At 40.7% G+C, this 18,156-nt stretch overlaps 1 protein-coding gene across 8 annotated transcripts in view; it reads right to left on the bottom strand.

Moving 5' to 3' along the window:
- RPS6KC1 (ribosomal protein S6 kinase C1) overlaps positions 1–18,156 on the bottom strand; it is an 81,219-nt gene that overhangs the window by 61,194 nt on the left and 1,869 nt on the right. For 6 of the 8 annotated variants that reach the window (XR_014943827.1, XR_014943826.1, XM_085541138.1 and 3 more), the window contains exons 2-5: positions 14,121–14,156; positions 9,942–10,062; positions 6,032–6,147; positions 2,819–2,912 (exon numbers count right to left, since the gene is read on the bottom strand). Coding sequence is in view for 5 of the 8 variants with exons in the window: in XM_015857287.3 (XP_015712773.1) it covers positions 2,819–2,912; positions 6,032–6,147; positions 9,942–10,062; positions 14,121–14,156 (367 nt within the window). In the remaining 3 variants the exon portion in view is untranslated. Of the gene's footprint in view, positions 1–2,818; positions 2,913–6,031; positions 6,148–9,941; positions 10,063–13,226; positions 13,339–14,120; positions 14,157–18,156 lie in introns of all 8 variants that reach the window. The other 2 variants (XM_085541137.1, XM_015857289.2) reach the window with 1 other exon arrangement.

The raw sequence follows: 18,156 nt of genomic DNA, 5'->3' as shown, positions 1-18,156 counted from the left end.
ATACCCATTTGGTAGCACACCATTAAACCTGACAGCAAAATTAGACTTGCCATTTCTGGTCACCAACAAGGTTAAGATCAGAACACATACATTTGCTCAGGATGGCTAACTCAAACTTCAGCACTCCAACTCACCTAATTTCAACATCAGTAGGACTTTAATCCCTATCAGACACCACTCAGATGATTTACAGTTAACAAGACTTATAACAGAAGTCTTCAAAGCTGGGACCTACATCTACACAGTAAGAAAAAACTGCCAGGTTTCAGACTCAAAAAACATCATTCCAGAATAGTACTCTGCATGAGACATATGGAGTGAGCAATGAATTTGGCAGTGCCACCTGGATATCACGTAGCAGTTTGTTTTATCACCTTGGCACGTGTACCCACTGAAGCAATAAAACAAGCAAGAAGGTCAAGGCATTTAGCTGTTTGTACATGCAACAAAAGTAAATTTTGAGCAAAAACCAGCTGTCTTGTTTTCTTCTGTATTATCAACAGAGTCAAGAGTTTATGCACGTTATCAGGAAAAGTATTCTGACTTGTTGGATAGCAGCAAGGAGGTGACTCAAAGGCACCTAGATCAAACTTGGATTTTGCAACTCTAGAGTTTGGGGGGGGTGAGGGGGGAGGGAGGGGAGGAGTGAGGTTTACAGTTTATGGGAGAGTAGAGAGAAAGCACACATCTGCTAAGCGCTCTAGAAATGTTGCTACTCCAGAGCTAGCAGTTCATTTAACCTGAGTGAGAGGAAAAAAAACAGGAAGAAGAACAGATTACTGGTCACTGCTTGGTCTAAAACCAAGCTATGATGATATTCAGTGACACAAGACTACTGGAGAACATGGAAGTGCACACATGCACCTCTGGATCTTTTCAGGGGAGGAAAATAAAGCTGTGTTCACGCTGAGAAGAAAACTGTAGTTTCGTGAATACATAAAGATGGCAACCTCACAACAGACCATTTGGAGGAAGACAGAAGACTCATTAGGATATGAGTGGTTAGGTATCATCTGTCCAAGTCAGAGACAACAAATTTAAATTTGGATGTTCATGACTAAATTTATGAAATAACATTCAGGGGCATCAAATGTTTTTCTTCAGTGAAAAAAGCTCACAAGCTAGGGAATCTGTACACACAGTCAGAGCTGACTGATGGACAAAGGGTGCAGGCAGAGTGAACGGAAAAGCTGTGGTTTTCATAGAATCACAGAATGGATTGGATTGACAGACAACCTTGAAGGCCATCCAGTTCCAAACCCCTGCCATGAACAGGGACCCCTCCCACTAGACCATGTTGCTCAAAGCCCCATACAGTGCCCTGAATTCCCTCCAGGGACAGAGCATCCACAGCCCCTCAACACCTCACCACCCTGTGAGTAAAGAATTTCCTCCTAGTATCTAATCTAAATGTATTCTCTATTAGCTTAAAACCATTACCCCTTGCCCTGTCACTATCAGACCGTGTTTTGTGGGAAGGGTGTGCTAGTCTCCCTGACAGTAAGAATCAGGACACATCTACACAGCATATTTCAAACAGAGCTTCCCCTTCCTATGATGCAAACAAAATGATGTCCATTCTGCTCCTGCAGACAACCTGACCAGAAGCTGTATGAACACAGCTAGCATGGCACAGAGCCTGAGATAATAAATTTTGCTTAGGGATGTGGTATAAAGCCTAGGTCCATCACCACACAAATCACAATCATAGGGCTGAAAAGTCTGAACTGCACCTGCTTATTTCTGGAAAGAAAACATGAACACGGTTAAAACCAGAAGGGTGAAAAAAACCCTATTATCAGATTGCTTCTTCTACCATTAACGTGCATGCATTCTGCAAAGTGTACTTTGTCTTAAAAGAACAAGCAAAACTGAGAAAACAGACCCTCACTAGCAAACATCAGCTTCTGTTAAGCAAACACAAACCCCTTCTCAGTAGGACAGTTTGGAGGAACAGTGCTCACAGGGAGGCTGTGTCAGCCCACAGAAACAGAGAACTCACTAGTCCCAGAGTTAGCTATGATAATCAGACCTAGAAGAATTACATGCAAGCAGGAAGAAGACTCAGAGCCGAGTATTGCCACTGCCATCTAGAGGCCTTAAAGACAGCTGTTACTTTCTCTCCCCAATTCCATTTACCAACATTTGGTTTCAAACATAAGAAAGTACAAGTCGCAAGACATAAGTATACTTTGTATATGATAATATTATATACTTTCATGCTGTTACTCTCTTTAACAAATCCTATTTGCCAACACTGGGTTTCAAACACAAGAAACTACGACTGTAATTTTAAGTGTATCTTCTGGATTCTGAAGAGCAGTTAAAGCCTGGTGGCCATCCAGGGCACCAATAACTGAATAAGAATCCTCTGAAATGAATGCAGTAGTTCAAGTCTTAGACCTATTTTTCATGCTCTGGACAAATTCAAAGTTACCTTTGCATTTATTGATCAATCTCAACACGATTTTAAAGTTCCTTGCAAATTTCTACTACCAGAGATTAAGACATCATGAATGCTATTCACCCTTTTGGAATTAGGTGGGATTACATACATTCACATCAGAGTTCAGTCCCCGCTGATACCTAAAGCAGTTCTTTTTGAACAACAGGGCACCAGAACTTTTAAAGCAGACTGGACAAACTCTCAGAAAACGTCCTGTTAGAAGCAAACTTGCAGCAGAGTGGACAGTGTTCTGCTGGGCCCAGCTTCTGGTTTTTTTTTCCCCCTTTAATCTCAGTTTCAATTTATCTGTAATATCAAGCAGACAGAAACCAGATACCATTGTATAAGGCCACTTGACAGAAGGAAACAAACCTTCAGAGCTGCAGTCAGACAGGCTGTCAGTTAGGGAGTCAGGCAGAGGCTCAACAGGGCCGATCAGTTCAGATCCATCATGCACCTCTCCACCCTGAAAAGACGGAAAGAAATTATTTAGCTGCTGTGCTCTATGGAAAGTCTCATAATATAGTAGTGATATTCAAAATTAATTTTTCTAAACAGTAAACATTCCACTACCTTTCAGTTAACACACTTAATTGAGCCATACATACCTACAAAATTAGCTTGAGGTGTGATCCTATTACCATTCTAACCTATTTAACAACTGTGTAAAACAGCTGATAAAATTTCTCACAGATTTCTACGGGTGTAATGCTCTAACATGATGGAAAGCACAGCACTAACATCATAATAGCAAAGTCCTATGCTACAGCAAGAGAGGATATGCTCAAATGCAGCAGCCATAGACACAGAAACAAAGGAAAGAAGCTGCTTACCTTCAGAAGGCCTCAGGTACACAGGGATCTCCTGCAAGATACCCTTGCCTCCACTGACAACCCTTAAATGAGATTTGGAAAGGAGTGGATCCTGGCTCTACCCCTTGCAGTCACCCAGGTGAACTGCATGTACCTGAGCTCCCCTGGGCTGGCCCTGCCTTCCCACCAGGTGTTCAATCACTGCTTCAAGCCCTGATTTACCATTTCCACTACAGATGGGTCACAGTAAGCCTGACCAAATCCTTCTAGCTAAACTCCATACATTGCAAAACATAAAATTAGGACAGACTTCTCTGTAAGAGTATTGAGGTGCTGGAACAGGCTGCCCAGGGTGATGGTTGAGACACCGTTCTTGAAGATGTTCAAGAAACATTTAGATGTTGTACTAAGTAACACAGTTTAGTGGGGAAATATTGGTGGTAGGTGGACAGTTGAACTTGATGATCTTAAAGGTCTTCTCCAACCTTGGGGATTCTATTATTCTATTGAAATTCAAAATGCACTCCCTCTAAAGAACCAAAGCAAAACAAGGGTTTTTGCTCAGGCCATGGTTCCTTGCCATAGACTACTTAGGTATCAACTTCAGCTTCCGTGGTAACATAAGTCCTGTACCACACAGGCTGCAGCAGGTCTAGAATTTTACATGGAGAGTACAGTGAACCTCTGTCTCCCTTGTGGTTCAGTGTGTGCCTTTTCATGGTCTTCCCCAGGTCAGCAGGGCCCTCACACAGAGGTGTCTGCGGCTCAGATTAATAGTCTAACCAGGGTCCAGTACCCTGAGTTTAGAACAAATGAAGACAAAAACAGGGCCAGCACATAAGGACAGTGTTATACCCTTCTAAGCCTGGAAGGCATTATAGGTAAAATATCAAAGGAAATAGTTAATTGAATGAGGAAACACCTTGTTTCATTTTGTTTTGGTTTTTTGCTGTTGTTTTGTGTGTTGAGAGTGTCATTTTGTTGTTTTATTAATTTTCTGCTTCGCATTTCAAGTTCATCCCTTCCACACAGCTTTATTAGAAAATGCACCACCTCCAAAGGCATTTCTAATCCGTCTTGAACTATTCCAACACATTTCCACACAGGTCGTTCGTTTTTCTGGAGTCAGCAGTACATAGATAGACACAGCAGCCCCCTCAGTTCTAAGACTTCACTGCCCAACTCTACTCCTCCATGACTATGCTACTTGTCAGATTTCTGTGCACAAAACCACTCACAGGTGGAGCTGAAGGATTCTGAGCTGGTGACTGATCAAAACATGAGGCTTTCTTACAGAAAAACATAACACAGTATCAGCTAGTGTGAATGCTCAAGCTATTACACTTGCATAACTCTCCCTGTAGACATACTTACTAGCATAAAAATTAGTGTCATTCTAGGTTTGCTCATTCATTGCCTTATAAAGTCAGAAAACATTTGCTTTAAGTCTAAAACCAATACTTTCATTAAGAAAAAGATTAAAACACTTCTGAACAAATATCCAAAAGCACAGAAGTACTTAAAAATAAAATCTAAAAAGTGCAAATGGAAATAAACTGAAAAATATTTAACTCCATTTTCCAGTTTGGCACTACTTCCAATGCTTAATGAAAAATATATGAAGTATTATGCAATAACTGCACCATGGAGGTGAGTTGTAATCTGTAAGTCTTGCTGTAATCTTGCTTTTGCATGTATCATTTAGAGAGAATAAACACGTCAATACACTTGTAACCCGATCTAAGCCAAATGAGTATTTCCTTGTTTTCAAGGAGTTATTATCATGTTTACAAGTAAATTTATGTTTATCTGCTTGTGGAACACTGGAATTAGCTAAGTACTGAAAATAAAGAGGTCTGAAGGAATTACTTAAAGTGAACTACTTCAGATGCAATAAAAAGGAAGTCTCACTGCTGTCCTAATCTATATTCCGGTGAATGGTTCTCATAACACTGTGCAAGCAGCATATTTGACTAGTTATATGCCAAATTTGTTGTCATGGATTTGAACCCTGAACAGGCCAAGAAAAGAGTCTCCTAGTTGTTCATTCTTCTAGTTTGAAACTATAAGCAACTGCATTAAATAAATAAATAAATAAATAGTGGCAGTGTTTTTATTGCTTCCCCACAGCACCTAGATTTAACATCGCTGGTTTTGCTCATCATCCTGTAAGCAAAAATTCTGAATTCTTCCACCTAAAGTTCCTTGTTAAATCACGTTTTAGTCTGTTCAAGGAAGGTTGTTTTACCAGCATTGTGAAGGGCTGACAATAGCAGGACACGGGGAAATGGTTTTAAGTTAAAAGAGGGAAGATTTAGGTTGGATGTTAGGGGGAAGTTCTTCACTAGGAGAGTGGTTAGGCCCTGGAACAGGCTGCCCAGGGAGGTTGTGGATGCCCCGTCCTCGGAGGTGTTCAAGGCCAGGTTGGACGGGGCCCTGGGCAACCTGATCTAGTAAATGTGTATGTTTGGTGGCCCTGCCAGGCAGGGGGGTTGGAACTACGTGATCCTCGAGGTCCCTTCCAACCCAGGTCATTCTGTGTGATTCTGTGATTCTGTAAAGTTCCTGTTGAACTTTCCACCTTCTAGGTGTGATACACCTTTTTCTTTTGTTCCTCAAAGCTACATTTTGAGAGCAAATGGAAAACTGCCAGCTGCTTCAGAACATGTATCAGACCAGCTGGTTGGCACTCCATTGCTTATAAATAAAGCAGAATCAGCAGTATACTTTATTTCTATCAATAAGAAAAATAATCTTGTAAATACTAACAAACCTTAAAAAAGTCTTCAAGCTGCTTGCTGTTATAGAGAGCAGGGATATTAGCAGAAAACTGCAACAGGTCTTCAGCACATTGCCTTCTTTCTTCAATCACAGTTTCATCAAATCGTCCTGGAACAGACACATGGATTGACAGCTTTAGAAATAACTAGACATTTATTCTGCAATAATCACCACCACAGAGTAAATAGATATTTATTAAAAACAAAAAAAAACCAATGTTCTGGAGACAATGCCCTGAACCTATGGAAGTCATTTGAGTGCTTCAGGAGAAAACAGCAGATCTTCAATCTTCCTATTCTCAACTGTCCCTTGAGTACCACCTTCTGCAGCCCACTCAGATGATGAAAGCTGGCAGCTACGACAAGAATCTTTCACACTCTTATCGTAAGAATATGTGAGGCAACACTCTTCATTAGCCAAGAGACACTAACGGATGTCCAGTGTTGTCTGACAGTAAATGATACGTGCGCAATTTGACAATATGCCAGTCAGTGTCAGCCTTGATTACAGCCCAAATCCTGTAAGGAGCTGAGCATTCTTCATGTGTTCTCAAGAATGATGCATGACATGAACAGAAAGCAGAAATATTGCTAAAAGCCCCCAAACAGATAATTGGTTCCAAGGTGCTATTTATAGAGACAAATCACAGTGAGACAGGGAAGCTACCAGGCACTGAAGCAGCTCCGTGCAGACAGGGCCTCATCTCCCCTGGATTCTGGAGGTAATCAGAGCTGGGAGGCAGCTCATTTACCAAAGTGTACAGTCCTTTCCTTTTTCCCTTCCCAGCACCCAAGACGTTCCAATTAGAAAGAAAAAAAAAATGTTTAAAAACCAATCCCACAGCTCACCTCAGAGATTTGCTTCTCAGGAGAAAGAACCCTTGCGTTACTACCTTAAATACACATTCTTCACAATTGCACACAACTTCTTTTAGCTTTTCATGTCAACATCACTTTGTTGTTGAAATAGTTATAAGTTTACAAAAGGAAAAGGGCAGAGGTGAACAGTAATAATTGGAGGAGAACAGAAAAGATAGTTGAAACAGCTATACAGAGGGGAAAAAAAAGGACTGGGAAGACAAGTTCAAGAAATAGTATTGCTGTAACAGCATGACCATAAAAATAAGAGCCACCTGTAACAGCTCTGTGGCATTAACCTTTGAAGAGGACAAAAGATGCATTCAATACAGAAGCAAAACTCATTTATACTCAGAGCAAGCAAAAAATATATATATATCCCAGAAGAAAATATCAAAGCAGGACTCTTTCCAGAAATTCTTCAAGTAAATAGCTCCTGCCCATGTGGTAACAGAAGAAAGAAAATAAAACTAGAAAGACATGTACATACTCAGAAGATCACAAACACAGCTTTGGGGGATTATTTTTTCCATGAAAAGAAAGGAAAGATATCACTGGGCTAATTTTCAGCTGGATCAGCCCCGTGATTTGTTCACCCCGGCCATTCAGCTGTACAAACATTAGCAGACATACAAAAGAGTGGGCAACAAGTAAGCAGAAAGAAGGCAAAGGCAATGCAGTCACATTCAGTGGAAGTGCTGAAATCAGGCCATATCAAACTGCTCATCAAACTTCAGAGGCCTTCACAGCAACACTGTAGGAGCATTATGTATTTTTGCCTCACTCCAAGCAAAACAGGACATCATGAAAAAACAATTTCCCTCAGTAAATTGTAACAGCATGAAATAAATTAATCTACAAAGTAACACAGACACTAATGTAATGCATCAGAAAATTGATTACAAGGAAATTAGCAGCTAACAAGGTCAGAAACGTACAACCTGCACAAGAAAGTGATTCTGTAAGACACTGTTCCTGGTTTCCCAGGGATCCTTCTCTCTCCATTATACTCCTTCACCAAAACCAGTGACTTTCTTCTTCCTCACCCTCTCCAAGCTTCCACCAGGCACAGGCAGGATGCACTCAGGCCTACAGGCTGACAAGGCACTTACTCGTATGCAAGTCCAGCAGGCAGCAGTTGCCTCCTCCTTCCCTTAGGGGGATGCAGCGTGGGCACTCTACTCACCAGGATACTGTTTCACACATGTCACACGAAAATCATTAGGTTTGCAGCCATCTCACCTCTCAAATTTAGCAGTTCCACGTGAGCAAGAGATTTGACTTTCTGACAGTGCAATTATATAAGCCTTATTTTCTTAGGGAGCTGAGCAAAAACAAAATTCGCTAAGATGTATGTTGGAATAAAGCCATTGAAATGTTAGTCATTGTCACATTTTCCAGCTCATCAGCATCATGATACACCAACAGAACTACTTCATGGGATGGAAAACTATTATTTGGCTCCGGTTTGCTCACACTGTCATCTTTGCAGCAGTTCCATTCCCAGACACTCACTGAACTCCTTCTCACTCCCCTACTTCTCCTGTAGCTCAGCACCTGGATTGGTCTCTCCATTCTCACAAAGACTTTCAGAAGTAATCAGATACCCATCTGACTCTTCAGATGCAGCCTACATGATATCTTCCTGCACCCATAACATGGGTGGAAAAGTTTATTCTACTTGTTCTGTCCTTCACTTGACTTACTTCTCCCTCATCCATAACAAGTTTCATATTTTGAAGTAAGCAGCTTAAAAAAAAACACACACTTGCAGATATAATTTTCGAAAGCTGTGCTGTCGAACGTGCATGGCAGCTCAACTCTTCAGGCGTGATGCATCTTTGGTTATCCCAAATACAGCAGCACAGCATGACCTATTCATTTCTAAATCCTTCTCAGTACTCCACATCACCTCCTGAAACTCCGAATGCTGCACTTGAGATTTTGCCGAGGTTTAACACTTTCAGAACAAGAATAAGCTCAACTGCCTGAACCAGCAGTGCCCACGTGTAAAGCATTCTCTCCATAAAACAATATGAAGCATTATTTAAAGCACACGCATTAAAAAGAAAAAAAAAAAAAGAAATTATGTTGTTGGCATCTACTAGCAATGCTTAAAAATAACTAATATAAAAACGCAACAAGTAAAACATTACCACAGTGAAAAAACGTTGCAGAAATGCTTTGTTAAAGCAGCTTGAAAAGGGGAGCTCTTAACAGAGGTGTGCTTTGCAGCTCACCTTTAACTGAACAAGGCTGAAAAGAAGTTTGTAAAAAACTCAGCATCCACAAAGGCTACACCTTTTCTCTAATACAAAAAGCACTAGGACTGCAGATACATGCTTTAGGTGGCAATAAAACTCACAGCACCTATTATGCATAGAAGAGATGCGGAAGAAGCTCTTGCAAAATGTTATGTTTTTAATTAAGATAAATCTTCAATTGGAAAAAAGACATTTATGTTCCTTTCTGCTATCTATGCATTATTTAAAACTTGTTCTTACGCCATTTCTTCTTCCCTGTATTCTTCATTCAAACTTAGTGAGCTTTGCTTAGTTTGGTTTTTAACTTCAAAGAGTATTTTGTCAATAACTACACTGAGACTTTCTGTAGATTTCCTTCCCTTTGAATGTATGCTGCAGTTACATTTGTTCGTTCCATACAGAGGAAAGATGTATTTTAGAAGGGAATTAATTCTATTCTTCCCTTGTTTACAGAGGCAGTACAGTAACAGCTCCAGTTCCTCACCACCTCCACTGTAAAGGACTTTTATAGAACATATTATATCAATAAACATTTGCACGTATATCTCTAAAATCCACCAGCACGTAAGTAATTCCATTTAAAAATAATAATAAAAATACCAAATTGTGATAGCAGAATGCCTATTGGTAGGACATTCACAACAAACCAAAAGATGGAGCATTAATCACATAGAAAAGATATCTCCATGTAGATGCAAAACAGAATGCATAACTCAGAATGATAACTCAGCATACTGAATTATCAGTATATTTCAGCAATTCAGGAAGAAACCATGCTTACCAAACACTATCGCTTTGGCAAAAGGTGGAAAGAGTTCTGTATGTCTGCAGAGGTTTTTATGGATTTGCCAGAGTTCTTTGTGCAGTTTCTTAAAGTCGCTGTATCTCTTCCAAACAATTATCTGAAGCACAGAAAGAGGTGGGGAGTATTAGTAGGGTCACTGTTCACATCACAAATATATCGTCAAGCAAATCAGATCACTACCTTCAGCAAACGCACTTAACAAAAATACACAATCTGAACTGACAACCGTGACAATCATAAAAAATAGTGGCTCATTACCTGTCCCCAGCCCAAATCTTTGCAAACAAAACAATAGCATACAGACTAAACATTAAGGGAAAGATGAAAAAGGGACACAAGAGGGTGAAAGCAGCATTGTTTCAGCCACAGTGCAAATTGGTTACACAGGAAACCACTAAAAGAAGGAAAAAAAAGCCAAATAGGAGCATTTCACTATCCAAAACACAACAGCGTGCTGTGGTTCACGCAGGTATGGGAAAGAGACAACAGCAAGAGAAAACTAGGAGAAACAAATCAGTACAAGTAAAGGATTTTTATGGAATCTTATGGACAGAAGATTTTTTATGGACAGAGCATTAAATACCACAACCTACAAACTAGCTGATAATTCATGCACCTGTACAAAATGCTGATTATGGGCAAATGCAAGTCCAAAATTTTTATTACTAATAATCCTGGTCTAAAAAAAATAATTCTTTTTGTACTCTAGACTTCAGAAATGCAAGGACAGGCTTCATTACAACAGATTTTGCTGATCTGCCCTTTTCAGAAAGAAGCAGCCATCTCACAGAACCTACGTTATCCTTCTTCCATCCCATTCTTTGTATCCTTCCATTTGAGGAAGTAGGAAACCCAGTAGGAAAACCAATCAGGAGAAAAATCAAGCAATAGAATTGACACATGACTGTTAACAGGTTTGCTAACGAGATAAATAGATAAATAAATAAATAAAAGAGTGTAATAAATTCATAAGTTGATTCCAGTGTTTCATCAGTCAAATGTCTCAATCCAGTTAACACAACTAAACACCATTTTAAATATTCCAAATATTTCTGCTTTAGCCAGTTGCATCCTCTTGGGCAATCATCATTGAAAAAATTACTTTTTTCAAGGAGATCAGACTTAGAGATAAGTAAAAGGTTTGATTTTAGAGTAATTCTTGTTTTCTTTTTAATCACCAGGCTTCCCAGCTGCCAGTGGATGCAAGTCATATCTACTGAACAACGCAGATATAAGGCAAAGGGACTGTTAGGAGTGGATATGCAAAGTTTACTATAGCAATACTCTATCCACCTCATCAATTTAACTATGTGTAAAGCAGCTGCCCTGACTCAGCGCCACACACGCATCCAGAACTCAGCTGCAATTAGTATTTGATGGAGTTCAACAGGCAAGACGATTAAAAACAGAATCTCCCAAGAAAGCTAACTAGTGATTTGACTTCCAGAAACAATAATTTTCTGCTGCCGTATTTCCCTCTAATCCAATATCCAGAAAGCGGGTGATTAGCACTTCTTGAGTTTCTTAAGAAAGCAAAGTCACAAAACATCAAGTTGCAGTACTGTCAGTACTTGGAGACAATGGGAAATGCTGATAAAAATTAAGAGCATTAAATTCTGTTCCACTAAGAAATATATTGTTTTTTTGCTGCTGCAAACGATCTCCCAGTAGCAAGGAGGAGAAAACAAATAGCCTCTAAAGCAAATGAGCAAAGGTCACCTTAATTTATTTCATAAGCCCATAGAAATCATGCCTTTGCATGCATGCAGCTCAGCAAAGTTAGCAAAGCCCCCACTCTAATATAGTCATTAGAAATCAGTTTGGCAGAAGGACATGTTATACTTTGAGGCACAACAAAGCACACCATGTGTATCATAAAACTTAAGTTAGACTTGTAAGGCAATAAGGTGTGATCATCATAGCTGGAGCCAGTAGATCTCTATTAACTCATCTGATCCCTGTCTTCCACAATGAACAACACTTTCTCCTCAGCAAATAAGGGAGGGGGAAAAAAAAGAAAAACAACCACGACTGCCATAGCTAGAATTAGTTCATATGCCATGTTGCCATCATCAGCACCCAGAAGCAAGGGAATTGAAACAAATGCCACTAGCCCTTCGGTATCTATTAACTCCTCCACATACAATTTTACATTAACTTCATTCTGTTGAGAGAAAAACCCTTACAAGGTTATCTTCCTTCCTGTCCCATCAATAACAGGTGGGGATATCTTGAACTCTAGTTGTCTGCAGTGGGAGAGACAGTGTATTAGAGGTATTCTAAAGTGTAGTTAGAAGAGGTGACAGAAAGCAGAACTGAGGTGACTGTACATGGCCTTACATACAGCTGCACGTATATAACTCATTTATTAGCATCACAGCAGTGCCATTAAGAGACTTCTGAAAACGCAGGCAGGAGTAGCCAAGTGGGGAGGGGTTGCACGATAGAGGCCATAAAGCAGGAGGGTTGTTGTATATAATAACTCTGTCTGTTGGATTTCTAGTTAAGTATTCCAGAAAATCAAGGTAATTTATTTTCAGCAGGAGGAGATGAGAAGCATCTTTTTTCTTCCTTCAAACATTGCCCACAATTCTTTTGCTTCACAGGTGATCAGTATAATAGCAAAGCTCCCAGTGTATGTTGTTTTCCCACTGTAACTCACTCTCCTGGCAACTATAGTCTACAGTATTGCTTTTAGTAACTAGGAACTTGCTTGCTTATAACAAAACTGCATCACAGTACCACGCTATCACATGCAAAATAATTACTTTGATACAGTTCAAAGTGGAAAAATTATCAACGAGTCCATGGCACATTTACGTTTCCATGTTGACTAGAGCACGTGGAATCCTGCAAGGCTAAAATACATCTACAAAGTAAAGTAAGGACTAAAGGATATGCTTTTGCTGTTTTTCCAAAATATTTTAAATATATTCACATAGCACACCAGCTGAAAGGCACTCCATGTATTTTTCTGAGGAACAGCTCAACAGCTGCTACAAAGCGTTTCTCCCACAAATGAAGATTAATGTAATGGCGGAGGCTGCACATGGGTAGGCTCAATTCAGGAATCTCTCTGGAAGAGGAGACTAAGCTACAAGCTAGTTTCTCTATGATTCTCATAGACCACTTCAATCTTCTACAGCTTAAAAATAAATAAATGAATAAAGCCAAAAGCATGAACGCTCATGCTTGCCTCATCCTCAAGACTTCAAAGAAAGATGCAACAAAGGGTTATTGGGTGTAGCAGGCAAGTCTCACCTCTGCCAAGCCACTAATCAGTAACTCATGTCTGACCATACAGATGCAATGAATTCATTTATGGGCTCTTCTTTCATCAACTATCCAGGTTCTCCTCAACTGTGGTAAGAGACTGCACCAGAAATTCAACAAACGCATGTTACTCAGTGTCTGAAAAGTCGTAAGGTTGTGCTTTTGACGGAAGATACAGCATGTACATCATAACAGTATCAGCAACGTCAAGTCATTAGTCTAGAGGAAATTAAGATGGAAAGAAAAAATAGATTTTCTGAGGCATTAAAGAGACACAAGGCTTATTCAGAGCCTTTTTGGAAGAGGCAAAGATCAAGCAGTTCTAAAGTTTTATCCAAGTACATCATGGGAAAATACTTAAGGAGCCTCAAAGAGAGACGCATAATATATGACCTGTAGTCTAATCTCCCTCAATTACTCCTACGCGCCTCCATTTTCCCTGTTCACTTATAGACAGTAATGATGTAGGCTTTTCCGTGAAGTATTGGTTAAAGAGGAGAATAATACCTACAGCTGAGACCTAAGACTTGGACTGATCTCTAATTTTACCAGTAGGAGTTAAGTAACCATCAATTTGCCAATTCCAGCCCTGAGAAAAGAGCTTGCAAAGTTATCAAAGCCTTTTTGTCATCAAAAGACACTTTACTCCCTAAGACTTTGTTTCAAGTCGCATTCATCACGGTGGGCAGAATTGCAACAACGTTACACAAGCGACTGTTTTCAAGTATGAAAGCAAAAAAAAACCAAACAGATGGAAACATACAAAGAAGTGTTTGCACAATTATGATGACAAAATACACAGAAATTGCTAAATTACATCAAAGATACTTCAAAAGAAATAACATGATATGTAAAGACATTTGTACAAGTTTAAACTGTTACCTCCTGGACATCCTCTGGATTTTTTCTTGAAACAATCTGAAAAGGAAAACAAAACCATTAAGTGCTCAGCTATACTATTCCAAATGGAAACATGCAACGATTCATCGCTGAAAATTAAAAGCTGAGAAAAGGCAAGCCCTTGTATATTTCTCCTTGCACTTGCATTAGTTTCAGAGAAGTCTAATATCCAAACACAACACGGTAAGGAGTTCCTGCAGCAGAGATCGTTGCTGGGATGAGAAAACAAGATGGACATTCCAGGCAAAAAGGCACAAGAGGCATCTCACAGAACAAAGCTGCACAGAACACCCTCCCTCCCTCCCCTCCATCTTTCCCATCTTCTCCTATTATTTCATATTAGGGTCACATTACTCCCACTAAGCAGAGCTAATTAAGGCTATACTTAGCTTAATACAAGTCATACGCAACCTTGCTGTGAATGTAAGGCTTTGTATTCATTAAGACAGTATTTTCACTTCACTTACAGCCGCCGATGTGCATACACAACTAATTCCATCCTTCCGTATTTGTTTCTGCTTAAATGCTCTTTCTCTAATTAATTATAAATGACTTTGTCCAGAGGAAAATCGCAATGAAAATGAGGCTTGGCTGCACACTATAAAGAAGCCTGTGTTTTGTCAGGATTTCTTTCCATAAATAAACACTGACTGCAAAAGCATTAGTAATCCAAGTTCTGTATTGGTCTTATAAAACAGCAGTAAGAGCACATCCATATAATCAAACACATTGAAACCAGGTATATTTATTTCAGAACTGCAATTACCCTGTGTCAGCCAGTATATCCTTCACTGTATCTCAGCCAAAACTGTTTAGCACAAAAATTAGCTCACTGTTAGTTAAACAGGGCAATCTCAATCCGAACTCAGACTATCCACACAGTGACACATCCCAAAACAATCAGCACTGTGAACTGGTAACATATAGGGGCAAGCTAAAGGAGTCGACGTGATTCATGTTCCACAGCCTAAAACACCATCCCACTGGCCTTGAGCATCACTTAGCTGTCAGTCCCATGGAACAGCCTGCACTGACAAAACTTACCTCAGCTTTTCCTCAATCCAAGGAAATCTCTGACTAATGTCACATTTGGCAACTGTACCAAACTTTAACCTTGTGGCTGTGCTACCTCATTCACTACCAGCCAGTTCCTGTGTACCATTTGTGAACTATTCCGACCCTTCCTTTCCAGCAGCTGGAGTACTTGATGTAGGGAACCTGTAAAGCTGAGGAGAGAAGGTACCATAGGCATGGCTGTGCATCAAAAGGAGACCAAAGGGTGCGCACCAGCTGTTTGATTTTGCAGCTCACCTTTAGTTAACGCCTTACAACAGTTCTGGCAGCTAGAGAAGTTACCAGATGGGCAGAAGGAGACCCAGAGAGATGAATAATTACCAGCCAGTTTAGTAAGAATCTGGAATAAAACCCAGAGGCCCTGTTCCACACTTGTTATAATGTTACATTCCCTTCTACATCCACCAGCCCTGCCAACTTTAAGTCAGTATGTAATAATTAATGTGTCGTCCTACTTTGTTCTTCATATCCATTCCTGAAGGTCAGCCCCAAAAGAGGTCTTCCCCTTCAGCCAAACCTACAACCAATCCAGATACTTGCAAATGTGTTACTAACCCCCGAATTTTCAGTGCACTTTTTTAGTCCTCCCACAAGGAGCAATGCAGTCAGCTCCTTCTGCAAACCTCTAATGCAAGCAACTTCCCTCTGTTTTAAAAATATCATCAGGATACCCAGCAATGTGCTGAGCAATGCACAACTACTGCATTATAATCTGAAAGAGATCCTAAATGGATCTCATACCTTACCTCTGAGCTCAGTATTTCAGAATATCCTACTCCTATTCCTGCAGATAGCCAAAGGAACTCAGATGAATTTTAATTAGTAACTGTAATCTTCTGATTTTCTGAACTTTTACGAGTAGCCTCCATTTTCAGATATCATCATAGTAATTCTTTTGGTATCATGACTTCCTGATAATTCTTTCTGTGCTCGTGGTTAACTTACCAAATCTACTTTGTAAATACATGGCCTTAGTGTAGTTTCAGAGAGGATTCACTCATGCACCACTGAAAGGAATCAGACATCTCCACTAGCACACGGAGTGCCCCAAGTCTGTCAGGAAGGGATTCAACACAAGGAGAAGACCCACCCCCCTTTTTTCCTGGCAGTCCCCCAAGGCTGCTGAGCATCAGCTCAGCCAATACAGCTGCAGTGCTGTGATATCAACCATGGAGCCAGAGCACTGCAGGAACAGGAGGGAGAAGTAGGAGGGGAGAAAAAGGGATGGCAACAGATATGTTCACTGAGTTATTTTTAAATCATTTTGTCCAATGTCTGTCACTTCAAATCCTCACTTCAAGTACCATGTAACAGATTACCAAATAGAGACCGACCGAGATGAGACAAAAGCTATTTGGATTTCTACATGTGTCAATACAACACATGTTTTGCTGCATAAATTAGATAATTTCACACTTGGAGGACTTTGAACATCCAAACATATCAAAGAATGAAATATCTCTGGTTAGCTCAGCTTAATTTGGAGAGAACACAGGCTGACCAACTCCTCGTTCTGCAGGAAAACCGCTGCAGCCGGCGTGCTCCCCAGTTCTGAACTGCATCGCATGGAAAACCACACCACCAGCATGGCTCCAGATTCTAGGACACAAAGACACGCTGTCATTTCTCACTAGTCAGCCAAAACTTGCTCCTGAACAAATCTGCAGGTACCAAAATATCACTTACTTCAACCATCTCCCACTCTGCACCTGTGTCTGGCATTACTCTGCCCCAGGCACAGCACTCATTGTTTTCCTTAGCTGAACACCACCAGCCAGCCCCATCCGCTGAGACCCTCTGAGCTCTATACTGAGCCAGTTCATCACCCAGCATAGCACAATCCCATTTTGTCTCACAGCTGGACAGTGTGCACAGAAGGACACCGTAAGAGTCAAGAGGGACCTTCCTAGGCCCACACAGCCTTTGGTAAATTGGTGGGAGGGGTCCAGGTGCAACATCACCTCGGTGCCCTGAGGGGATCCCACCAGAGTCCATGTGCTTGCAAACATTCAGCTGATACAGATGTTGCTTACAATTTCAGTGACCACAAATGGAAAGTCACTGTTTCTCTTGATTTGGTTTGCTAATGCTGAAGACCAAGCAGCCCAAGTTCCATTATTAATACTAAAAACTGAGGCAAAAAAAAGGTATTAAATGCCTCCACCTTTTCCTCATCACTTCTTATTAAGCAACCGCCTTCATCAAGAATCAGTACAATATTTTCTCTTGCTATCGACATATTGAGAAAGCCCTTTTCATTTGACATCACATTCACCAGTGCACATTCTGTACTCTCCTGTGAAGCCCCACCTTGCCTCCAGAGGCTTCATATTTTCTTTCTCTACCCCAGCTCCAAGAGGAGCTCCCTGTTCAGCCAGGTCAGCCTTCTGCACCACTTACTTGACTTACAGCACAGCGGGACTGCTCGCTGCTGGGCTTTACAAGGTGGTGCTTGTAGAGTGACCAGCTTGTATGGAACCCCAATAAACCTTACATAATTGATTCCCAGGGAACACTTTTAGCTCAGGAAGGCTAAGGTTTTGCATTTGCAAGGTTGTCAGTGGGTGTCAACCGTTCCATATGGAGGAATTCCAGTTCCATTCCTTCGCCCCATACACACTCGCACGTTGGACACCATTTTGTCAGAGTGCCCCTCTGCTGCCATCTGTCACACAGCAACAACATGTAACGGAATCTCAGTGGAAGGGTTCAGCCTGTACTGCCATACCACCAACATCTGCCTCTGACACTGTGGGCCAACACATCAGAATAGGAGGCATTACTTTTGGAGCAGCCCTAGTTTGGAGTGTGTGTGTGGAGGAGGGTGGGGGGAGGATGGGGAGGCGAATAAGAGTAAAAATAAACAGACCTTTAATTCTGCAAAGTGATTTCATGGAATGTGGTCGTGCTCAAAAAAACCTGAGTGCTACAGCATAAAGACAGG

This window comes from Coturnix japonica, chromosome 3, assembly GCF_054131305.1.
Source record: "Coturnix japonica strain WE chromosome 3, WE-NBRP24, whole genome shotgun sequence".
Classification (NCBI taxonomy): domain Eukaryota; kingdom Metazoa; phylum Chordata; class Aves; order Galliformes; family Phasianidae; genus Coturnix; species Coturnix japonica.
Note: the sequence above shows the minus strand (reverse complement) of the source record. Positions and strands in the feature narration are given on the sequence as shown.